Source organism: Aspergillus alliaceus, assembly GCF_009176365.1.
Source record: "Aspergillus alliaceus strain CBS 536.65 unplaced genomic scaffold BDW43scaffold_11, whole genome shotgun sequence".
Lineage (NCBI taxonomy): Eukaryota > Fungi > Ascomycota > Eurotiomycetes > Eurotiales > Aspergillaceae > Aspergillus > Aspergillus alliaceus.
The window spans coordinates 785,730-808,330 of NW_022474694.1; the positions used below are offsets into that span (position 1 = coordinate 785,730).

Genomic DNA, 22,601 nt, shown 5'->3' on the forward strand with positions numbered 1-22,601 from the left:
TGTATTAGGCCGGGTTTCGAGACAAGTGCTCACTGGGTCATCCTCGGAATCTTGATCCAGCAACCGCTCTTGAGCGTGCCATGTAGTTATTTGATATAGGCCTAGACCCCATATCATCCTAAATTGGCTTTCCACCAATTTTAGAGTTTCTATAGCAGTATCATCGGATGCTTTGTGTACATAGCAGTGCAAGAAAATCTGAGTGTGGGGAGTCCATTGACCTGCAAACGTGTTCGCCAGAGTGTGGCTGACTCCTTCCAAGCCTTTAACGAACCGCAACGACGGTTCTGGAGAGATTGCCTTAGTTCTTTAGATTCCAGATAGTTGTTCATGCTTATGCTCTCCTAGTGCAGGATGTCTTCCAATATCCGTTGCATTACACGGACTTTTTGGTAGGGAGAACCTTCAAACATCCTATTGGACCATTCACGGTAGACAGACTTGCGTTCGCACTCGCCTACTCGATTTCTTGCTTAAAGATGAAAACGACAGCTTTGAAATTGCTTCAGCAGTTCTGCGCTATTTCACATTTCAAGGATCGGGGCTTAAACACACTAGTAGGCGGGACCATAACCGGCTAGAGTGGTCCGAGTCCGCTCCAAGTCACGACATTGCTGAAATGCGCGAGGAAGAGAGATTATTACTCCAGGAACTAGATGATCTCGTACCCGAGTTTGGATATAAATACCTCGAGCTAAATCTCCTCTTGCCCAAGGTTTTGCACGGGTACTGGACAACGCGAATGAAAGACGTCCTCTTCAAACGGAGAGAGCCTAATGCTGCGATTATCGAAGAAGCAAGGGCATGTTGGGAACCCGTTGATTGTATTGAGCTTCTCTCTGAAGAAGCTCGCATTCATGCGCCCCCTGACAGTGGAGAAACGGCCAATCTCTATTTCTTCATATGCACAATCTTAGAAGGTAGTGTTTGATGTTGCTCCAAAATCTAGGGTATGGAACTACTAGGACGGTTCATGGGAGGCTTTTTATTCTAATTAACCAAGTTTCAATGCTTTTGATTTTGAAGAAATCTTTATCTCTAAGAGGGCCTTCGGGTTGTGTCTTTCTCGCCCTAGCCCAGTCATTGGTTGCACATGCGCTCGTCTACTACATATGAGCATTTCAATCGAGGTTGAAGATAAGCACTCTATGGCATTATCTGTTAATTTTTGTAGGATGATATTTACGTTTCCAATGTCACCCGTCTTGCTACTGGTCTTAGATATAACCCGTAGTTCGAATTCCGTAATCGCAATAATATGACTTAAATGAGTGGCCACTATCCTCGGGGGCATCAAAGGCTAAAATCAAAAGCAAAATTTTAGCGAACAAAAGTCCCAATTCCAAAAATACCAGCCATATTCCATTCCACACCCCCGTGAGAAGTAAAAGGTAGATAGCACACCAATCCATGCCAGCGAATGAGTGATTCAAACGCAGTAATGGGCGTGGCACGCCTACGTGTATACAAATCAGTACCAAACCAATTAAATCTAGGGGGCAAGATCACGCACGTTGTAGCATCTTTGTCCACCATGATGGCGGCGGCACGACTAGCAAAGAATAGAACGTCAGCAAGGGCTCATAGCAAAACCGGTGTGAGAAGTTAGCAGGCACTTACTTCCAAGCACTTCTGGTATCCGCGGAGGCAACGCGCCGCTTCCTCTACAGTGAGTTTGTTTTCATCCACCATGTTGTCGGCATTTAGGGCCGTGGCGAGAGCAATGGTGGCTAGTATGAGGGTAAATGGGATGAAGAAACGCATTTTGACGGTCGGTGGATTTGGGCATAGGCTGCCTGTATCTGATATGGGTTGGTTTGCTTGGTTAGAGGGAACTCTTAGGGGTTATGGTAGACATATTTATGTTAATCGGGCCTTCTTTGAAGTCGATGTTTATAGATATCATTTTTAGGGATATGTGTGGTAGATTATACTCTTCGAGGCAACGTGTAAGCTGACATAGACTCTTGTATGACCTCAATACCCGGCGTTGTTACCGATATCCTAGCAAAGTGCAGTGAACACGACAGTCTCGTATGAGACCTGTTCAACTGTGATGAGCCAGTCAACAAATCAGTCTGCTCGGTTCATTAACGATTGAGAACATTTGATAGTATCATTGTATGTGTAACCCAGGTAATGCTCAACGTCCACAGCTGGTGGGTGTAAAACCTTGAGATAGATGGGATTCAAATCTATCAGAGAGCCTATGTTACGATAAACTCTTGATTGAGTGTGTCCCACTAATATATAAAGCACGTAAGGTTGCTCTTGTCTCAGCCGGGGATAAGTTCGTGGGTATATAGTATAGCACTATCCATAATCGCAGATATACCTCTTAGAGACTATGGTCGCTATTTCTCCCCCTTCATTTGTACAAAAGACTGATGGAACACTTCAGTCTCTCGGAGACAAAAGCCCTTAATGCAGTCATCCTCATCCTTCGGACGTTACATATATTGGGGCTTAGATTTGTCCAGAGCTTTAATATCACTTCCTTGCGCCACTTGTCCTACACCGATCCCGCAAATGGAGAGATCAGTGTAGCACAAACCACGGCCAGTGCAGCTCGGATGTATAACATCATGGTCATACTATTCTTATTTTTAACCTTGTGAGCGGTGTTGTGTCACCGTCCAGTGCCCGATTCCCTAAGCTCGTATGTGAAGTTCCAGAGAAGCCCGGCTTTGATCGCACATCCATCCCTCTCCTCTTTGTATGCTGCTATGGTGTGTGATATACATAGATTAAAGTTGATATATGGCAAGGGTTTGGGATGCTGCGGAGGTTTTTGGGGAATAGATCGGTCCGGGCTTTTTCGATGACGCTCCGAACCAGTCCGGTCTAACTTTTATCTTAGACCCTTGAACGTTATTCGAAGAGCCTATAGTAAACTTTCCCACTTCATTTCTTGTTGGAGATTAGAGGCTTCCAACTATGGCATGATCGAATCTGTAGTCGGCCTAAATAGCCCTAGAAGCGCCGATCATCACCTGAAGGGAAGGTCCTAGGCCTTAGCAGAATATCTTGTACCGCTACTTTATTCTACGAGTGGCATATTCTCCTTACTACAATCGAGTATATCGGGGGGATAACACGACCCAAACTTTCATTATGTTAGTCTCTCCCTGGCCCCGTTTCTTTTGGCACGGTGTAATATCCCTATATTGGACTATCGCATTACGTCGAAGCATGTAAACCCGGATGTCTAGCACCTATCCGACTCAATAGGTGTCGAACAAGGTCGAAGAGAAAGCACAACAGACCATTAGCTAAACAAGTACTCACGATCCTAGGTTCTAGGCTCCACTAAGTTAGCTAAATCTTTCCTTTTTTTCTCTGGCAGCTGAAAATCAACTGACATCACAAGCGACAGTCGGGCATTAACGGGCATTGATACGCATTTTCAGAACCCACTTCCGCCCCTTATCGTGCACATAGCTTGCCGGTATCAGGGGAATCATCAGATCTGGGATCAAAGGTAAAGGTCGATTCCGTATAGAAGCTATTTGCATATCGATCAACTGTATTTGGGAAGTGTTTGATCACAAGCTTTGCCGTATCTATTCCCGTCCTTGATCAGCAGATTTGGTTAGTCAACCCGACTCCAGCGTCCTCGGGATCGGTCCGGTGGTGATGGGTCGGGATGGATATCACAAGGCTAACTTTCATGATCGGATGGGTTTTTCGCGTTCTCGGCTGAGACTAATGTGATTTTTTCAGAGGCAGAAACGCTCTTGTCGCTTTGATGGTGACTGCTTCAAAGCCACAAAACGCATCAAGTGATAAGATGTAGTTTCATATTTAACCAAAAAGGGAAATCTATCAACTCTCATTGATAGACCACGCTAAACGTATTCGGAACGGGGGTCAGAAAGAGAACTAGTCGTGCCACGATGGAATCGGTGTCCTTTAGGCGCCACTAAGAGCACGTAATGAGGTATCTTATCGTAAAAGGAAACATGATGCTAACGTGAATAGGGCAAATATTGGGTCACAAGTCCGGCCCCTGATTGGCCAGTAGAAGAGATCCTCGGATCAAGGACCGTCGATTATCTGAACAGCCGAGGCACATGGAAGGCGAAATCTAGATCTCACACCACAGAAAACCACAGCCAAGCATCATGCAATTTCCATCATGTTACTATCGTCAATAAGAATATATACCAGCATCGCTTCCATCTCCATGATTATATCACTATAGAAAAGTTCCGCAGATATATAATCAACTCAACCGTTCGGACCACTGGACGAGGCGGTAACCATGGCCGATTATCTGTTATCACAAACTCTGTCGGCGCGGTATTATCAGCCCGATCGGTTTCCGCACATATCGGAGACAACCGGTGCAAAACCGGGATCGGATGATGGCCATAATCTCGAACAGAGAAGTACACCCGAGCCCTCGCAGTCGGCGAACCGAGTGAGAAAACGCGGTAGACCGAGAATGTCCTCTGGCAATACTTCTCCGAATGTAATACTGCCCTTCTGGGGGTCGGTTTCCTTCCAGGGAATAGCTAACAGCAAAGCAGGACCGTCGGGCTCAGATCCGAGCTGCACAGAGGACCTATCGATTAAAGAAGGAAGCCATGTTTCAGGATATGAAATCACGCGTGTCGGAGCTAGAAGATAGCATGAGCAGGATATCTGGCTCGCTTTCCAAATTCTATCATATGGCTATCCAGTCTGATCTTCATCTCACTCACCCTTACCTGTTCCAGCAACTCAACAGCACTGTATCGCAGGCGAAGAGCGAAGATTCGCCAAATGGGAGTCCACCGTCTACTGCAGAACTCCACCGTCTCGGACTAGCCACTCTATCGTCGACAGGAGCAGCCGGCGATGCGTTTACCTTTGGTTACACAATGAACATGAGTCCCCGGGCGAATGGAATGTTCTACAAGCAACCAGGAAATGACCGCGTTCGAATGTCACCTTCCAGATACGCGCAACGTTCGTATCTCGGCAATCTCCCAAAGCAAGTCGAGAGGCCAATGAACGGCAGTTCTGCCTTCACCTATAGCTTCAACGAGTCAACATTTGCCCGTCGGCTTCATCGTCAATGCATAGAATACGCCTATCGATTGTTTACCGATCCTCGGACCGACCCACAGGACATTTACCGTGTCTTCCGTCTCGTGTCGTGCATCCGTCAAGAGGATAAAATGGCCCGCTACCTTGCCGCTCTCGTCCGCGCAGGGCCGAAAGACCCGTTGGAGCCATCCAAGGCCCCCTTTTACTGCATCGGTGGAGCGGGCACTCATTATCCTCAGGTGCAGGCTGATGGGAAGCCCCTATTTCCAGAAAACATGCGACTTCCGGGTCGAATCCTTAGCTCAATGACAGGCAGCATCCAGGGGATGGAGAACAAACTTTCGCCAGAAAAGAGACAGGAGCTTCTTAAATTGCACGGGCTCGATGGCACCTGGCTCGATTGTCGAGATGTTCAGGGCTATCTTGAGGAAAAGGGCTTCTGCCTTGATGGTTCGCCGTGTCTTTTCGCTACTCCGGCAACTGAAAACCAGGAAAATTATCAGAAAACCGCTTATGATCTATCAAAGGACATACCCATGGACATAGGTGGCAATCAAGAGCCTAAATCGTCCCCGCTTCGGAATATCGATGTTAACCCTGAGCGCACCTCAGGTTTGAAGGGCGGTGTAACAGGGCAAGGATCTTGGGTCCTCAATATCGAGGAGTTTGTTCAAGGTACGATGCTGTGGAACAATATTTATAAAGCTTAGGATTCTAATGTGTCCTAGCACTCTTGCAGAAAATGGTTATCCTGGGGCGAGCTCCGGGCTTCCGACTGACTGATGTTGAAGCAGCATTCAAATCAGCAGCGACGGTATCGTCAACTTAAGCCATCTCGGCTTACTTTGCAACTACTGTACGATTCCGAATAGTCCGGAATTTTCATGAAGTTACGACCAAACTTTCTTTATTTTTTCTTCTAATCTCTTTCGGGTATTTTCATACTCATGTCAATAGTTTTTTCCCTTAATACCCGTGGCGACAGACGATAATTGTTAAGGCATGAAGGCGAGCTTTCTATTTTAACCATATAATTATTCTTATTCTAATGCCATGATATATGGATGGCTGAACGAAGAAATGAAAACCACGAGAATAGAGACTTATCCTTCGTTTACGATCTTCGTAGTCCCGGTTCCTAACTTCCTTTTGGAAACGACCTTCATCGGGAATTACTACGTTTTTCACCTTATTCCAAGTATGAGTGGTCTGGTTAGGGTACAGTCATAGGAACTGATTGGTCAAGTCCAACTCCCATTGGCCGAGCGGGTGGTGACGCAATGGATTGGGCATAGCAATTCGGGCGCGCGACATTGCTGAACACGTCTATCTCCTCATAAACCAAGTAGGGTGTGATCATTATTATTTGTCTCAATACTGTGACTACCTTGATAACTTCAGTCATATTCACTCAAGCTAGTTTCAATCCAGACCTCGTCTGATCCCATCACTATCTTCTATCCCCAACCCTACAACCACGATGGTGGGCATCAACGAAGTCCGAAGGTCGAATGCCACTCTCCACGCCCGCAATGGAAGCTTCGTCGCGGTATTCGTGGGAGGGACCAGCGGAATCGGAGAAGCAACAGCCAAGGAGCTAACGAAAGTCATCAAAAAGCCGACCATTCACCTCATAGGACGGAACGCGGTCGCTGGATCAAAGATATTGGAGGAACTGAAATCAGCAAATCCTGAGGGAACCTTCCATTTCATTCAATCAGATATCTCGCTCCTGAAGAACGTAGATGAAGCCTGTTCAGAAATCAAGCAGAAAGAAAAAGCCATCGATCTCTTATTCCTGTCCACAGGACATCTCGCAACATCAAAGCAAAGCAAGTACCACTATCACCTGCATATCCAGAACAGATACTAAGAGACACAGACACCAAAGAAGGCCTCGAAAATAATCATGCCCTCCGCTACTACTCCCGTATGCGCTTCGTCCACAACCTCCTCCCCCTCCTCAGCGCATCCGAAACGCCAGCACGCGTCGTCACCGTCCTGGGCGGCGGCCAGGAAGGCAAAATTGAAGAAGACAACCTCGACTTGCAGAAATCCTGGTCCTTCATGAAATCCACTACCTATGCTGCGACCATGAACTCCCTCGCCGTGGAGCACCTGGCTACATTACATCCCTCCATCAGCTTCGTTCACATGTTCCCCGGCATTGTCCGCACACCTCTCATGAATAAAACAATCGGTCCGATTGCGGGTTCCATCGTTGGCTTCCTTTCCCGGCCGATGTCGATCTCGTCGGAGGAGAGCGGCGAGCGGAATGTGTTTATCTCTACCTCCGCTGCTTATCCGCCTGCTGTGCCTAGGGAGGGGAATGTCGGGGTTCCGCTCGTTGAGGGGTTGAAGACGAGCGTTGCTTCGACTGGGAAAGTCGGTGGAGGGTCGTATATTCTCAATTATAAAGGGGAGGATACGACGAATGAGAAGGTTATGAGCGGGTACCGGGCGGAGGAGTTCCCGAGGAAAGTCTGGGTTCATACCCTGGAGACGTTTAAGAAGGCGTTTGATCCTGCACAGTAGAACATGCCTTTCTCACGGTTAAATCATTTTATGATGATAGCTGGGCCAGTCTCCTTGCCGTAAAAGGAATGAAAGAACCTCACAGTACGAATTATACATCCCGCGACATCATCAAACATCAGGTCGATCACGGAGTACGCAGCCCAGCCCCCGGACTACTTAAATACATTCCTGACGCCAGTGTGCCCAACGCTCCACACACATATCTCAAATCCGAACCAGTGAAAGACGACAACCAAACCGACACAAACCACCAAGAACAAACTCCCCTACGATCGACAAGTATCCCTTCCAACTAAAACTAGGGTAAAGTGGCAGTGATTCCCATGACGTCATTCCGGAAAGTCATTCCCTACCACTTCGGGTAATCGCTCTATAGGGCTAACTCCACCTCTTCCCATTCCTTTGGTGGAACACTGCCCCTTTAGTCAGTATATGTATCTCCGGGTCCCAGATTCTGTCAATACTCTCCATAAATCTATCCAATCTCATATGCAAGATTGTGTTTCACAATTGTCACCTTAAATCTACCAAGAACAAAGAACCAAATACCACGCCCACATCCACATCCTCAAAACCACAACCAAAACCGCCGAAAAAAAATGGGCTGGAATTTAGACTACAGCGCCATCACTCCCGGCCCAGGAGGAACAGTCATGCTCGGCGAGCGAGGCGGCGCCGAGGCCGTCGTCCGACGGGGCCAAGAACGTCGCAGACGGGAAAGGGAACTTGCGGTGCAGAAAGGGAAAGTGGTCGATGAGACTATGTCAGAGAGGACGCTTGTTCCAGAGTCGACACAGTCACAATCTTCTGCTGGGGGGGAGGTGAATCCGGATCTTACTGCACAGATCAAGGGGAAGGATGATGGGGAGAAGTCTGGGGATTCTGATGCTCCGGAGGTTAATAGAGGGAAGAGTGGGTTACGGGCGAGGTGGAAGGAGTTTAAGGAGAGGAACTTGCCGTGATACGGTATACCGTTGGGGGTTGGGGGTTCTATTTGCTTGATGTTATGATACCTATTTTTGTGTATTTATTATGGATTTAAGAATTTTCAAGCATGGCGTGGGGTTTCTAATTCTTTCAATGTTTACGAGAGATATGTGGAATTCTGCGAAGTAATTCACGAGCGCATCATCACAAGAACCTCCCTATTTTATCTGTGACAGGCATAAAAACACTGAATATCCAGGTGAGATAATGTTTTAGGAGCCAGACTGTCTTGATGGTTTGCAAGTCAATCTTGTGTTCAAGTCAGGATGTGGGGTACCACTTATTCGTCTAGATACACACATAGCGTGTTGGCCAAGCTGGTTCTATGAAATGAGTAGTGCTTCATATTCTCGACGTTCGTATCCTTGTCTAATACAAACATAGCCCTATTTAAACTCTGCATTGATATTTCTCACCCTGTATAAATATATATGGAGCTAACAATCAATCTTTTGGGTGTCTTTTATCTTATAAGTGCTGGGGTTAATTACTTTGTTTGGACAGTTTATAACATACATTCTAAAAACGCTACTCTTCGTCTTTCCTCTCTTTTCAAGTGACTATCAATTATGCCTATTATTGAAACTATCAATAGCCGTATCTAGAACGACACCTTATAACCAAATTGTGTTAATGAGGCATAGCTTCTCGATAACCCTTTTTACTTGGAATGACATTTCTACCGATCAAAGACATTACAAAGCCATCTAGACTCTATCATTTTCTGATAGTCATAGCAAGTCTAGTAAACCAATGGACGTACATTGAATCTTGAAATATCAGGTAAGAACAAGAAGGAAAAAAGAGACAGCTCGACCTTGGATGAGCTATAAGAACGTAAATTTTCAATAAGGAACGTATATTCTTTGGATGAAGGATGTTTAGCTATAAATGGCTAAAAATTGGCGAATCTTGGTAATATTAGAAAAGTAAGTATTAGTTTCTATTATTAATACCTACGTATTAAATAATCTCAGACTTTATCCTCTTTAGTCTATATATTCTTATTTGTTCGGCAGATCTTCTACCCTATATAGTAGATATCATGGACGGATAAAGTATTGAAATTTAGTGGATATCCAATATGTGCTTGAGGATTTGTAGATGGAAGGGAAACACGAGAGCCTACAAAACAGGGAAGCAAAATATGTATATTGGATGGAAGCACCTGCTGACACTAATAGCCTGTAAATCAGAGCGTTCATGCCTAGCTCACTAAAGCATACTCAGGGCTGAGATACGAAGTGAATTATTATATACTACATACACAACATCATTAATCTCTCTGATCCTTGAAGAAAGAAGAAAAAGGCACAATCTCCAAGCAATCCAACAGGCCCGGAATGTCGTATCGGATGGGCTTGATAACAAGCTCACAGTTCAAGGACACAGCCGGTGGCGGCGGGGAAGCCGAATAATGATCCGCCAGGTACATATAGTACCAACAAGGCCAAGCTCTAAACCTCTTGAATTTACCTTCAGAATAGCAAAATCATACTACCTAGGACTTAGCAGACGTATTATTCCTCCTCTTGTCCTCACACAGCGCAGCTTGCTACTCAAGTCAATCCACCCACAATTGGCGCTGAGCAACTTCTGTTGTGATCGCCGCGCCCTCTGTTGCTTGGTCGACTGATGGAGACAACCCAGAGATAATTTGGGTTTCACTGAGAGAATTCTTTTTAATGATAGCCCTCGATCTCAACTTCGACACGTCGGCCTTAGAAGCCATTAGTTGTATGCTTATTGAACTCGTTATTACTCATCACGGGTTACATCAAAATACACACTTAGTATACAACAGTATATAAAATAAAGATCATACCTTTGATGACGTAAATAGCATCATGAGCTAGATCAACTATCAGGTTTTGATTAAAGGTCAGATTCTCGACTGTCACATTATATGGTTCAGCTGACATGTCTACCGGAAGAGCCCCTACCTAACCTTCTTGGCCCCTGTGACAAAAATTTACCTAAGAGGTGTTAAGCATTCTCAGTTCTTGAGATTCTGAAATTGAGATTCAACACCATCCGGACAAGCAAGTCCTTGTCGAAAAGAAGAATGGCTCGATACTCTGATACCGTGAGTTCTCACGACACTACTAGTTATTCTCCCAGTTTGTCGGGATAAGCACCCATGGCCCCAAAGGCCAATGAGGTAAAAACAGATGATTTCTTAATATCTTTATATTTTTTAGCCTACGTCTTCTTACGTAGTTTCTTACGTAGTTGACCTTTGCAAGCCCTTCATGGTTGCTGGCTAAAATCATACGAGTTTCCAAATCCCCGGTTCAAATACCGCGACATGGCCACTGACTTTGTAACCCAGTCGACGGGAACTTCCAAGCTTGCCTGTTCCTGTATTAAAGGCTTCAGGTCCTCCGCAAATTCCAGCCTCATCGTATTTCGGTACCACGGCGCAAAATGAACTGGTGCCATCAGTTAATTGACTTGCACATCAAGGGCAAGCCAGAGACTTACTCATCGCCAACATAACCCTAACCTCATTGGTCTTGTTACCGACTCCAGCATGCCATAGCCTCAAATCCCTCAGAACTATTGCACCCTTAGGCACAACAGGTTGACTCGGCGGTCGGATTGTCCTCCGTTTCTCCAGCACATCCAGTTGGATTCTCCCACTTGCTCGCTCGCCGTGCATTCCTTCTTGAACATGCAGACCAGAATCAAGGTGTGTTCCCAGCCACACCTCCGTAGACCCATTGTCTGGCGTCATGGTAATTAGTGGAATGTTAACCACATAGGCGAACGGGTGTGTAGGGTGGTCGAAGTCCGCATCAGAGTGGACTGGCTGAGATGTATGCGGGCTTTCTGCTGTAGGTGGCATGGCTGAGTTCCCAGAGCAGAATGTCCATTTTGGGCGCGAGCCCAAGGCTGTCGAAGTGATTTGGGTAGCTATTGGATCTGGTCTCCCATTAGTATACATTGTAGTTTAAGTCGACCGGGGATACGTACTGAGGAAGATGTCAGGATCAAAATACTGTCGTACCGGAGGAGGGTCCTGCTGAATATTGCCGGGGTTGTAGTTATAGGGGCTATTTTCCTTCCTATTCTGAAGGACTTTCGCATCTTCTACCATTTTCGTGTTTAGTTGGTCCAGAGCATCGTGGGGCACGACATTCTCCACTACGACGAGGCCATCGTGGTGGAGACTCCGGATTGCAATTTCCACGTTCTGCGGGGAGAGTTGGCGGTTCCTAATTTCTGACTGAGAGGGGGAAATTCTGGCGGGGAAACTTGACATGTTTCGACGGGATGAGAAATTCAGCCTAGGAGGCTTGCAGAGTTCAATAATGGGGGTGATGCGCTGCATACTGCTGTTCGAATAGATGTCACTCTAAAGTGGTATTAATCGAAGTCGGTGGGTGATATTCCTGAAAGAGCATGCTAGAAAATTATGTCTCCATCGCATATTGATGGATTGGGCGAGATTTTATAGCCTTGTCTGCCATAACTGTCGCTTTCCAATATAGAACGTGCGGAGGGCTCGGCTTTCGCACTTCGCATTTCGTGTTTCAGTGGGTCAGATATGCCGTGTGCCTATAGCAATAGTCCGTGTGCATATCCCTTCAAGTGATTCCTGCACAATTTATGGGCGTGGTGGTACAAGATCAGTGGTAATAACAGAGACTCCACTTGAGCTGCGCGATTTGATTGGCCGTATCAGGAGGTCTTAAATGTGACGCATTTCGTTCTGCGAGGATAATGCGAACTCGAGTTGGCATCCACTCGAGACTCAGGAAGCATCAACTATGCCTCGGCCATTTCTAACAAACAGTAAGCCTAGCCCTTGCTAAGCCATGTCCCAATACACTAATGTAGTGCCACAAACATATTATATTAGGGTGGTATAGTAGACTCCATTCCTATTCGGTTTGAATCCAGCAGTGCTTTTTTTATTAACACAAAATAGTGAGGAATGCAGATCAAGAAAAATTAAATGTGTGACCATCAATTTAACTTCAGCGGTCCGAACTATGGCTTATATGTATTATAGGCGACGGACAACGACCCGTCTGTCTCCGCTGTCGACGAGGTTCTCGAGATTGCCAGTGGAGCAACGGTTCTGCAAAGGTGCAACACTCTAGCTCCCCGGTGAACCCAGGTCAAAGCACAAATTCTAGGCCTCGACCTACTGGGTATGTCTCAACCAAAGACCCCGAAAAGACACTTCAACACCCCCATATCGCCGAAATATTTCGTTACTATATCGAGCATCTAGCTGGATGGTATGATCTTAATGACGCAAAGCGACATTTCGGTGACATAGTCCCCTCCTGCGCTCGAAGGAACTCGCTGCTCCTCAGTGCAATTCTAGCATTTGCCGCTGCGAGTCAGAGCTCTTGTTACCTTAATAGAGACCTATGGGACTTGGCGGAGTCATACCATCTCGAGAGCGTCCAGACACTGTTACAGCTCACGAAAAGTCTAGATGAATTCTGGACCGGCGAGACGCTTGCCGCCATTTGCCTTCTAAGATCCTATGAAATAATATCACGTAAGTATCCCCTCACTGTCTGATAACACGCTAACTCGATGTAGAAAATGTAAGTTGCCAAAACCATCTTCAAGGATCGTATTCCTTATTAGCAAGCCGGCCTGCCGGGCTTGAAACGGGCTTACTCGGTTCTGGTTTCTGGAATTACCTCCGGGAAGATATCACTGTTGCGCTTATAGAGAAGCGAAGTCTCATGATAGACCTCTCCCAAGAGCACTTTCCTTCGACAGTTGGGGGCGAGGATGGCCTTGCCAACAAGGTAACATACCTACTAGGGAAGGTCATCAACCGATGCCTTGATCGAGACGCGTTGCCCTTGGAACGGCAGGAGTGGGAGTCACTCAAAGATGAGCTTGACACGTGGCGGGCATCTCTACCAGCCTCCTTCCAGCCTATCAATACTGCGGGACTCTATGGGAAAAGCGAATTCTCGTGCCAATGGACAGTCAGTGGGTGGCATGGTATGAACGCTTCGCGATGACTATGTATTGTATGCCATATTTGGCTAACAAAAATCAGCCTCGAGCTTACAATACTACCACACTGCCTTGGCAACCCTGATCATTGCTGAGCCGGTGCACACAGCCTTGAATGCGCGACAGCAAATTGACCGAATCAATGACTTCGAAAGGGCGCTTGACTATCATGCAATACAGGTCTCTTCCCTAGCCATTTCTAGCCATTCTGCGCCCGTGTGGGTCAATTCGTTCGGGCCCATCTCCTTCTGTTAGTCTTACAAAGGTGGCTCCTGGAATTGTTGCTAACATAGATAGGTGGGCCATGGCTTAAAAGCCCAGCGATGGTCCGCGAATTGATTGAGAAGACGAATGAATGGGGGAACAAGACCGGATGGCCTGTTGTAAATATAGTTGAGTCGCTTTCTAGATCAGAGTAGGATATCGATATGCCACGGTTGATCCATGGGTCTGTCTAGGTCTTATCCGAATCGTCAACCAATAAAAAGGGCTTGTGGTTTAGTGGTATAACGCTCCATTCGCATTGGAGAGGTCCCGGTTTCGATTACCGGCGAGTCCACAGATTTTTGCTTGGGGCTGGCATTTCTTGGGCAACCAAGTCTTTCTGTACTTTTTTTTTTACTTTCAACCTTTGCACTTACCTCTATTGTTTAATATAAGTACTCATAGTTAACTTTCTTAATATTATCCATTTTCTTTAGCCCAAAAATATTTTTGTTATGAAAATGTAGTCAATTGTTGATGTGCACATAATGTCATGTTAGGGCTATACTCCACCTTCGGTCAGAAATATATATTTCTCTCAGCATGTGGAAACCAATGCCACAACAGCTAATAGACGCAACATAATATTTTAACCCTACCAATGTAGCCTACTATCTTCATGAGCATTATGATTCGATCAAAATGACGTGCGTTAACTTTACTCTATAGGAGATACTTGGATCCTGAAACATCTCATCGGAACAATGTCAGTGCACCACGCAACTTTAAGGAAAATTCTTTAAGTAACATAATAGTTATAATATCATTATTCGAGTCGATGTATAACAATCAATTGGTCCCATAACTCAGTTGGTTAGAGTGCTGAGCTAATAACTCAGAAGTCGAGAGTTCGAGCCTCCCTGGGACCAACTTTTTTACCCCCCATTTTTGCTGAAATATGGGTGCAGGGAACGATTAGAACGGACTATTGAGAAGGCACTGTGCGCCCCAGCAGCTTCTCACCCTGTCATTGGCCCCTCCATATCTCCATCATGTCTACATGACTTAGGCCACGGTCTTTCGCTGCACATATATTCGGCAGGGACTTGCTCCTTTTCTTGCCTGTGACATGGAGACCTGCCTCTGAAGGACCGCAGCATTTGACCTTGCTGTCATGCTAATAATTTGCATATTAATTCGACTTCTACATCAGAGACTGATTTTAATCCGGCTCCAAGTTGAATATCGCTTCAGAAAGGTAGGGCCTTGCTCTAAGCCCCTTTGTCGACATTGTACTGCGATTCTTAAGAAAGCACAGACCGATGGTAACACATCACATGGTGAAGTCAAAGTATTCATAGGAATGCATTGACAAAACCGTAAGAGAAAAAACATTGGCAAGGTAATTAAAGACATTGCTGCCAAAAGAATCGCAAAGTCTTACAATGATAATTCTAATTGCCACCCCAATTTTCCATCAAGGGCGCATGGTTTAGTGGTATAACGCTTGATTTGCATTCAAGAGGTCCCGGTTTCGATTACCGGTGTGTCCATTTTTTGCCCCGTTCTTTTTTTCTTCATGTTTTTTTTTTTTTTTTTTTTTTTTTTTTTAACCCTCTCCCGCATCCAATAGTCAGTCCCCCACCGGAGCAGATTCCTTGGTCGAGATGTGTCTATCTAAGGTTTACGGTACCCTGTCGCCTAGCGCTCTAGAGCGCCCTGCAAAAAGGGGAAAAGAAAAGATGAAATTACCTCTTGATAGTATTTAAAAGTGAAAACTATAAATTGAAGCCTAAAATAAGCACCTTGTCACTCTTCCTATCCTTCTGCCTTGATAGTACAATTGGCGATTTGCGCTTTGCTTAGCTCAAACGTATCGGATTTCGATTATTATTGCTTTGTACCTATTGAACTCGGCTGCTAGCTAAGGCATACCGATGGTGGATGTAGCAAAACCCGACGCCGAAGATCTCCATGCCAATTGTGAAGGACGGTCTATAGATTCTCTTATCCAGGGTATGCGCCTCGCAGAGAAGATCGTCGTCAGGCTCATCAGGTTTACCTCCAAGCTCACCAGACACACCTACACTATAACATCTAGTAGAGCGCAATCCAAGGCGGGACCCCGCTGGGTTTTCTTGTACGGCCGCTGCAATAAGTGTGTCGGGAACCGGTGCCAGAAGCGCTATATAGAGGCAAAGAAACATACTATATTGGAGCTTAATGCTGGATGTCCGCTCCGAGATATCATTCGTCTAGATTAGTATCCACACGTAAGTAAGCGATAAAGGTTAGACGGTTTCAAAGCTCTTATAGGTTTTATAGCGGGTCTGATAAAAGTTGATATAAAGACTGGTCGTATTGTTTACTTTGGATTGTTTACTTTGGATATTGGGGTAGTTGAGACTGTCTTTTCTCTCTTACTCTCTCTGTGTGCGTGTGGGCGACTGTCCTTTGTATTTTGTATGAGTATTTATTCATATTTGACATTTTTGTCAATTTGAATTTGTTCTAAAGTCTCATACGTTTGACTTTGTGCGTGATTTGGGATAATTAGTTTATATTCATGGATATGACTGGCACAATGTGATTAAATGAATGGAATTGCCTGCGCTCAGCTTATTGTGCCTTTCTTTCCAATACTATACCAGTTGCATAAAAACATACCAATCTCTACGGAAGTGATCGACCCTGAGCACCTTGCAATCCTATCAGTGACCTTGACCCAAAAAGGCCTGATGCATATTGTCAAGAAACGAAACGGACGATGACAGCCCAGCGACATTGGCAGGCGGCAAAACCTCTGCCTCCGTCTTCACAATACCGGTCGAAGTGAGGACGTGACCAGTAGCGCCAATAGCTTCAGCCGACACCGCGTGGACAGTGCGGCCATCGAGAGAAAAGAAAGTCTCAAATCCATTCCGTCTTGTCTCACCCAGATACTGCCGCGAGCCATATTCATCCGTAACATGGTAGAAGCGCCAGACCTTGGTTTCGGTATCTCCGTTCCAAGACACGTACACGGTAGTGCCCCGGTCGTTTTCGAGGGAGACGATGGCTGGTGACTCATTGGGGAGACCCGTCCAGTTATACCGGAAGCCACGGTAGTTCTCGACGCCTAAGCCTAGGAAACCGGAGTCCATGTATGTATGGAAGATTGGGGTGCCGTCAGGACGAAACTCGGTTAGCGCGCCTTCGGAACCCCAATTCACGAGCGCGTTGCCGTTGGGGAGGAGTTGTGTGCTTCCCTGGGATTTTGATAAGAGGCCATCTGGAGGGTGGAAGGCTTGGACAATTGATGCCTTCCAAGTCGCTGTGTTGATTTCGATGATCTTGCCCTGGGAAAAGGGATGGGTGTGAACTTCATGGCCACGGCCGTTCTCGGTCCCGTGCGCGGAGTTGTCGTAGAGGGAGATGACTTCTATGTCGCCGTCCTTGGAGACAAAACGGGCATGATGCTGGAAGCAGAATTTTACGTTGGGTCCAAGATCGAAGTCGGACTTGATACCACCCAGACGCCAGATAATTTCACCTGTGGTGCCGTTGATCTTGTGGACAGCACAGGCATCACGAGCTGAGATGAGATAGTTGCCCTCAGAATCTTTGTCGACGGAGTTGATGTGGAAGTAGTCCCACGCATCGGACGAGTTGTACCCGGACCCAGCTTGCCCGGGATTGATGGGCAGAATTGCCTCTGTAGTACGTTAGTATTGTCCCTGTTAGATATGTTAATGTTAAACTCACCATCTGGAAGCACATGTTCCAAGCTAGACCACTCGAAGAGAAGCTCTCTTGTCTCAATGTCGATCTCTATACCATATTTAGTTCCATCGCTATCGGATATAGGAGGTTAGTCGTTACCTTGAAAGATAGCATCCACAATCCACTTTTGATCTGGGCTTGCCCCCCAACGCGTGAGGTCCTTTGGGACAGGCTGGTAAATCTGGATGAGAGCAGTCTCCTCATTTATAATATGGAATTCATGCTTGTCAGTCAATTTGTGGTTGCCAGCGCGCAGCTCCCGAATGGTCTCATAATGCTGATCCAAGATAGTAGTATGACCATGGCCATGACCGTAGCCCGCATTATGATCTCCTTCAAAACTGAAGAGAATGTCCTTGCCCTTCCAGCGTGCCTTCTGGAAGTTTGTCGCCCAGATGGAGTAATAGCCATAGCCTGACCAGATCAATTCTCCGTCATCGCGGAAGATATAAGGAGCCGCTTGACGAGGGCCATGCATTTCTCCCGGTTCATCGGGAAAACCTGCAAAAGGGGCAACGAAGAGATAACCTTTCTCAACATCTGGCGCTGCAGGAATGGTGATGTTCAGCCTGGGAGGCGCTAGGTCGGGACGCGACTTAAATTGCCAGTCGGCAGCTACCAAGGGAAAAAGCGAAGCAAGCCAGAGCGAGCGCATCATGCGTGCTGAAAGCACAATGATCAGCCTTGTGTCGATACATGTTTGCCAAGGATGGGTACATTAACCTTTGGTAAAGTCGCTGCACTGAATGAATATTCTAATCTCAGTTTGCTGAATATGCAAGAGTCACGAAGAATTGTTTCTTGCGTTAGTTGTAATAATGCGAAAGGGATGATTTGGGTTGAGGGCATAGCGTTTCTTATACCTACAGTAGATGATGGCACTGTTGACCGTTCTTGCGTGATCCTTTGGTGCCCCGCACTTGTTATGCAGAATGCCCTAATCTCTGCACTTCTGGAAACGTCATTCCGGGTGCGATAGTAGAAGCCGAGACGTTTAATGGGTCAATTGGATGAATATCTGTCGATACTTGCCTAATTAGGTGCCCGCATTTTAACAAGGAGTGGCACGGACGAACTCAATTGCTCGCTCCCATAACTGGCGCAAAGGGTCTCTAGAGTCACGATAGCTGTTATGAAAGAAGTTATCGTAGTTGATCTGTCCAGGCAACGAGTGCGAAGCTTGGCTTGACGGAACGTACCCTAACTGCGAGATCCAAAGAGCCCTGTGATTGGACACGTAAACCGAAGACGCAGGCGAACTTGTACCCGGAATCTCACCTTCAGTAGAGGGTCGAGCTGCTCTCTGACAAATTCGAATCTTCATGTGAGCGCGAGTGAGATAACAAAAAAAACAACTGCTTAAAAGGAGCTGTCTCCTACTCGGTGTGACAAAAAAATGTACCGCACAGAATGACAGAATTATCCAGCGCTCATAGCAGGATCAAGAGATTATGGTCTATCATGGTACAATGGCACGAGGCTATTCTTTTCAGGGTGCCACTAGGGTTGACCGAGTGACTGAGTTCTGGACTTGGTTGCATTCTTTGCTCTGAGATGGAAGCTGTATTACTCATGAATCGATTTCTTTTTCTAGTTATCCGAAGTATCTGCGGCGATGCTAGTTCGTGTCGAAGAGATGATATTAGCCATCTGTGTAGTGAGAACCTTCCCTTGAGGACTGTGAGTAAGTCAGCCATAGCCCTGAAATGATCCCGTATCCCGGTCAAGTGATCATTCAACCACTAAAGTGTCTGTTGGTCGCAAGGCCAGCTGGTTAACGCCATCGATTAGCGGTTCTCAAAGAAGCATGATACAAAAGGAAAGAAAGCAATCACAGCCCTGACGTTGTCCATATATTCAGTTATTGCTGTCAATTGCTCGTGGAATATAGGCGAAACAATTCGAGTTGAGTTCACTTCTGACGTGAAAATCTTCGGGTATTTGGGCTGTGGTACGATATCTGGTTCTGTAATGAATGTAAAGGGCTTGAAGCGGACGGCGGGGGGAGTATTGATGCCTTGCGAGTAGCTCACAGACCGTAGAATGCGTAGATATCGTGTATGGAGTGTTGCTAGCTGCTGTGGACCCAGATTATGAAGACCTGCCACGACATGCGGAACGATTTAGTGCTAAATCAATGACATTATATATGAACTTACTAGTAAAGCTCGGACGAGCGAAGCTGTTATCTGTTTCTGTCTATCTTCCTAATGCACAAAGCAAGGACTGTTCTTGCGAGAGCTGGTCGTCTCCACGTGTATTCCCATTGTGGACAGCTATGATCTGACACCCGTGATTAAGGTTCAATGGCTTGATAAAAAGGTGAATGCCCTCATCGAAGGCATTGTAGAGAACGTAAACAACGTTCCTAAAAGTGGATATCAAATTCAACCTCATTCTAACCCCGATGACGTCATCATCATGGGGTCGATCCGTGCAGCTAGCAGTTGGCCTGGTATAGGGACAACGTTGGACAAGGGAACAGAGACGAGGACTGGGAGCTAAGCATGAGTGGTTTCAGTATGGCTGGACCCGAGTGCAGCATTGTTAACAGTACGTAGTGTTGTATCGGGCTGAGGTCATGATCAGCAATTGATCGACAAGGATCACAACAAGGTTGAATGATGTCAATATCACATATGCTGATTGAGTATTGTTACATGGAATTAATGAGCTGTCTCTGCCATGGCTTGGGAGAGTTTTTGGTGGATTCCGTGAACCTCAGCTGGGCCAAGTGTAACAAGTTCCCGCTGCGTTGGTTAGATCGTACAGAAACCTGAAGGCGTACAAGAGTACATATCCCGTCCAACTGATCGACGGGCCAGAAACCTGCTGTCAAAAATTGCCCTGCTTCGTGTACTAATTTTATCGATCATTCAGCGTGTAGGATGTAGTGAATTCTAAAAGGAAGTACCCATCCGTTCGTAGTCGATCCAAGGTTCTAGACGGACAATGACCTCAGCCCTGCAGCACCCCCGGCCAATTAAGGTAGTTTCTCCTGAGCTCTATCTGATTTATTTAGACTCATTCTATGGCCCACTATTTGGTGTCATCCTATGCCGTCATAAGGGGAATTGCTTCAATTTAATTCAATGAATTTCAAAGAATTTAATAAGGCGCCACACTGGCCCCACTCATGATGCAGACATGGTCGAATCAGACTGTTCTATATCAAGCCTCACATTTACTATAAAGTTCAACCCCAGAAGAAAACCCTAGATGCTACGTCATCCGGGAGGACAATCTGGTTCCACGAGGATGGGGAGGAGGTTATATAAACAACTCTCTATTCCTGTCTATCTGACTTCATATTAGAGACCTCAAGCAAAACATTTCATTCCTATTTCGATACTATCAACTACAGAACACACACAATGTCTGGAGTCGTCCACAAAGTCAAGGAGGCCGTCAGTGGCAACCACCACTCGACCTCTGACACCCATAACACCAGCACCTCCACCAACCACGGCCCTCACAACTCCAATATTGCTAACAAGCTTGACCCCCGTGTTGATAGCGACAAGGATAACCGCGCCCGCCACGAGGCCTTAGGCGGTGCTCATGGCCCTCACTCATCCAACTTGGGCAACAAGGTCGATCCCCGTGTCGATAGCGACCGTGGTAAGTCTGCTGTTTTTTATGTTTTGGCTCTGTGTACATGAGGTACGGAACTAATTCTTGAACATAAGACAACCGCGCTGCTCACCACACAACCACCACTACGGGCCCTACTGGTGCGACAACTACCCACTCCAGCACCCACGGCCCTCAGCATGCCCCTGTTGGTGCTGCTGGTGGCGTAGATGCTCCATTCTCAACTACTGGAACTACCGGTTCCCACTCCACCAATGCCGGCCCTCACAACTCTAACGTCGCTAACAAGCTTGACCCCCGTGTTGATAGCGACAGGGACAACCGCACCCGCCACGAGGCCTTAGGAGGTGCTCATGGCCCTCACTCGTCCAACTTGGGCAACAAGGTCGACCCCCGTGTTGACAGTGACCGAGGTAGGTTGACTTCTCTCTCCACACATGAGCATATCAGAAACTTACATTTCCCAGACAACCGCGCCGCCGGCCTTGGAGCCACTGGTGCCGTCGGTACTCCTGGTGCCTATGCCTCAGGTGCAAACCATGGCTACGGCACAGGCGCCGGCGTCGGCACTACTACCTCGACTCATGGCCCTCACGACTCCAACCTCGCGAACAAGGCCGACCCTCGTTTCGACTCTGATATGGACAACCGTGCTCGCCATGAGGGTCTTGCTAGCAGCAGCTACAACACTACGGGTGGTAGTGCCACTGCCGGCCCTCACAAGTCCAACGTGGCGAACAAGCTTGACCCTCGCGTCGACTCTGACTTGGATAACCGTCGCAATGTCGGCACCCAGCGCTTCTAAGACAGTTGAATTGCCTTTTGAAACGAAGAGATGTTTACGACCCTAGCGAACTAGTACCCCCTTTTTCCTTATGCCATGGTTATCCCCTGGCTGTGTATTGATATCTGATGTTCTTAACTTATGCTCTTATTATTGTAATACTATCATCGTTGATATCGAATTCAGTTCACTTGCTCACGTGTTGAGTTTCGCGGTGAGATCGCCAACAGAGAACGTGCAAAGTTTACATTAATGTCTTTTAGTAGATGTTATTCATCTTGTGTGAAAAGAAGTCGTAAGAACAGACATGCATTTGTATCATTCTACACTATATATTCTATTCTTACAGGAAAACAAGTACATACGACCATAGGGTGTGGAGAACAGGGCTTCCCGTCCGCTCAGCCGTACTTAAGCCACACGCCGGCTGGTTAGTAGTTGGGTGGGTGACCACCAGCGAATCCCAGCTGTTGTATGTTACTTTTTATGTTTTGAAAGTTATGATATTATACTCTACTGGCTGGATATAAGCCATATACCGGCTCTAATTGTCAGGATGCTTAAAGAAGCTTTTTTCTAGCTGGGTGAGGAAGAGGGAAGTCCTATATATATCTTCTCATTCAAAATCCAAATACATACGACCACAGGGTGTGGAAAACAGGGCTTCCCGTCCGCTCAGCCGTACTTAAGCCACACGCCGGCC

General features: G+C 46.5%; 9 protein-coding genes and 3 non-coding genes across 12 annotated transcripts; 9 read left to right on the plus strand and 3 right to left on the minus strand.

The window, feature by feature from the left end:
- Positions 1–619: 619 nt before the first annotated feature.
- On the plus strand, positions 620–931 carry BDW43DRAFT_309169 (uncharacterized protein; the record flags this gene model as incomplete). Its single annotated transcript, XM_032046659.1, has 1 exon — positions 620–931. One exon carries the CDS (start codon positions 620–622, stop codon positions 929–931), a length of 312 nt encoding a protein of 103 aa, XP_031902677.1.
- A 561-nt stretch (positions 932–1,492) lies between these two features.
- BDW43DRAFT_309170 (uncharacterized protein) lies at positions 1,493–1,764 on the minus strand (the record flags this gene model as incomplete). The annotated part of the gene is made up of 2 exons (XM_032046660.1): positions 1,493–1,552; positions 1,621–1,764. 2 exons carry the CDS (start codon positions 1,762–1,764, stop codon positions 1,493–1,495), a joined length of 204 nt encoding a protein of 67 aa, XP_031902678.1.
- Positions 1,765–4,144: 2,380 nt separating this feature from the next.
- On the plus strand, positions 4,145–6,160 carry BDW43DRAFT_269759 (bZIP transcription factor). Its single transcript, XM_032041272.1, has 3 exons — positions 4,145–4,474; positions 4,533–5,709; positions 5,763–6,160. Exons 1-3 carry the CDS (start codon positions 4,265–4,267, stop codon positions 5,861–5,863), a joined length of 1,488 nt encoding a protein of 495 aa, XP_031902679.1. The 5' UTR covers positions 4,145–4,264; the 3' UTR covers positions 5,864–6,160.
- A 280-nt stretch (positions 6,161–6,440) lies between these two features.
- BDW43DRAFT_28265 (putative short-chain dehydrogenases/reductase) lies at positions 6,441–7,870 on the plus strand. The gene is made up of 2 exons (XM_032042656.1): positions 6,441–6,866; positions 6,917–7,870. The coding sequence occupies exons 1-2, from the start codon at positions 6,515–6,517 to the stop codon at positions 7,567–7,569; spliced, it is 1,005 nt and encodes a 334-aa protein (XP_031902680.1). The 5' UTR covers positions 6,441–6,514; the 3' UTR covers positions 7,570–7,870.
- Positions 7,871–8,171: 301 nt separating this feature from the next.
- BDW43DRAFT_318209 (uncharacterized protein) lies at positions 8,172–8,635 on the plus strand (the record flags this gene model as incomplete). The annotated part of the gene is made up of 1 exon (XM_032048666.1): positions 8,172–8,635. The coding sequence occupies one exon, from the start codon at positions 8,172–8,174 to the stop codon at positions 8,532–8,534; it is 363 nt and encodes a 120-aa protein (XP_031902681.1). The 3' UTR covers positions 8,535–8,635.
- A 2,174-nt stretch (positions 8,636–10,809) lies between these two features.
- Positions 10,810–11,900, minus strand: BDW43DRAFT_318211 (phytanoyl-CoA dioxygenase family protein; the record flags this gene model as incomplete). The annotated part of the gene is made up of 3 exons (XM_032048667.1): positions 11,536–11,900; positions 11,044–11,484; positions 10,810–10,991 (listed from the first exon to the last, which is right to left on the minus strand). The coding sequence occupies exons 1-3, from the start codon at positions 11,891–11,893 to the stop codon at positions 10,810–10,812; spliced, it is 981 nt and encodes a 326-aa protein (XP_031902682.1). The 5' UTR covers positions 11,894–11,900.
- Positions 11,901–12,332: 432 nt separating this feature from the next.
- On the plus strand, positions 12,333–14,172 carry BDW43DRAFT_318213 (uncharacterized protein; the record flags this gene model as incomplete). Its single annotated transcript, XM_032048668.1, has 5 exons — positions 12,333–12,357; positions 12,578–13,078; positions 13,123–13,539; positions 13,598–13,804; positions 13,852–14,172. The coding sequence occupies 5 exons, from the start codon at positions 12,333–12,335 to the stop codon at positions 13,971–13,973; spliced, it is 1,272 nt and encodes a 423-aa protein (XP_031902683.1). The 3' UTR covers positions 13,974–14,172.
- On the plus strand, positions 14,042–14,113 carry BDW43DRAFT_t68. Its single transcript has one exon. It is a non-coding gene; the product is annotated as a tRNA-Ala (tRNA).
- Positions 14,173–14,613: 441 nt separating the features above from the next.
- On the plus strand, positions 14,614–14,687 carry BDW43DRAFT_t69. Its single transcript has one exon. It is a non-coding gene; the product is annotated as a tRNA-Ile (tRNA).
- A 552-nt stretch (positions 14,688–15,239) lies between these two features.
- On the plus strand, positions 15,240–15,311 carry BDW43DRAFT_t70. The gene has a single exon. It is a non-coding gene; the product is annotated as a tRNA-Ala (tRNA).
- Positions 15,312–16,375: 1,064 nt separating this feature from the next.
- Positions 16,376–18,357, minus strand: BDW43DRAFT_28279 (arylsulfotransferase family protein). The gene is made up of 3 exons (XM_032042675.1): positions 17,620–18,357; positions 17,503–17,568; positions 16,376–17,452 (listed from the first exon to the last, which is right to left on the minus strand). The coding sequence occupies exons 1-3, from the start codon at positions 18,176–18,178 to the stop codon at positions 16,470–16,472; spliced, it is 1,608 nt and encodes a 535-aa protein (XP_031902684.1). The 5' UTR covers positions 18,179–18,357; the 3' UTR covers positions 16,376–16,469.
- A 2,474-nt stretch (positions 18,358–20,831) lies between these two features.
- Positions 20,832–22,022, plus strand: BDW43DRAFT_269765 (uncharacterized protein). Its single transcript, XM_032041273.1, has 3 exons — positions 20,832–21,141; positions 21,210–21,527; positions 21,582–22,022. Exons 1-3 carry the CDS (start codon positions 20,895–20,897, stop codon positions 21,917–21,919), a joined length of 903 nt encoding a protein of 300 aa, XP_031902685.1. The 5' UTR covers positions 20,832–20,894; the 3' UTR covers positions 21,920–22,022.
- Positions 22,023–22,601: the final 579 nt, after the last annotated feature.

Excerpts from the sequence above, each read along its gene's own strand:
- BDW43DRAFT_269759 (XM_032041272.1), top strand. The coding sequence starts at position 4,265 with ATGGCCGATTATCTGTTATCACAAACTCTGTCGGCGCGGTATTATCAG. Across the intron at positions 4,475-4,532 it reads CTGGCAATACTTCTCCGAAT|GACCGTCGGGCTCAGATCCG; the intron begins GTAATACTGCCC and ends ACAGCAAAGCAG. Across the intron at positions 5,710-5,762 it reads TATCGAGGAGTTTGTTCAAG|CACTCTTGCAGAAAATGGTT; the intron begins GTACGATGCTGT and ends AATGTGTCCTAG.
- BDW43DRAFT_28265 (XM_032042656.1), top strand. The coding sequence starts at position 6,515 with ATGGTGGGCATCAACGAAGTCCGAAGGTCGAATGCCACTCTCCACGCC. Across the intron at positions 6,867-6,916 it reads TCTCGCAACATCAAAGCAAA|ACACCAAAGAAGGCCTCGAA; the intron begins GCAAGTACCACT and ends TAAGAGACACAG.
- BDW43DRAFT_28279 (XM_032042675.1), bottom strand. The coding sequence starts at position 18,178 with ATGATGCGCTCGCTCTGGCTTGCTTCGCTTTTTCCCTTGGTAGCTGCC. Across the intron at positions 17,569-17,619 it reads TGTGGATGCTATCTTTCAAG|AGATCGACATTGAGACAAGA; the intron begins GTAACGACTAAC and ends AATATGGTATAG. Across the intron at positions 17,453-17,502 it reads GGAACATGTGCTTCCAGATG|AGGCAATTCTGCCCATCAAT; the intron begins GTGAGTTTAACA and ends AACGTACTACAG.
- BDW43DRAFT_269765 (XM_032041273.1), top strand. The coding sequence starts at position 20,895 with ATGTCTGGAGTCGTCCACAAAGTCAAGGAGGCCGTCAGTGGCAACCAC. Across the intron at positions 21,142-21,209 it reads CCGTGTCGATAGCGACCGTG|ACAACCGCGCTGCTCACCAC; the intron begins GTAAGTCTGCTG and ends CTTGAACATAAG. Across the intron at positions 21,528-21,581 it reads CCGTGTTGACAGTGACCGAG|ACAACCGCGCCGCCGGCCTT; the intron begins GTAGGTTGACTT and ends TACATTTCCCAG.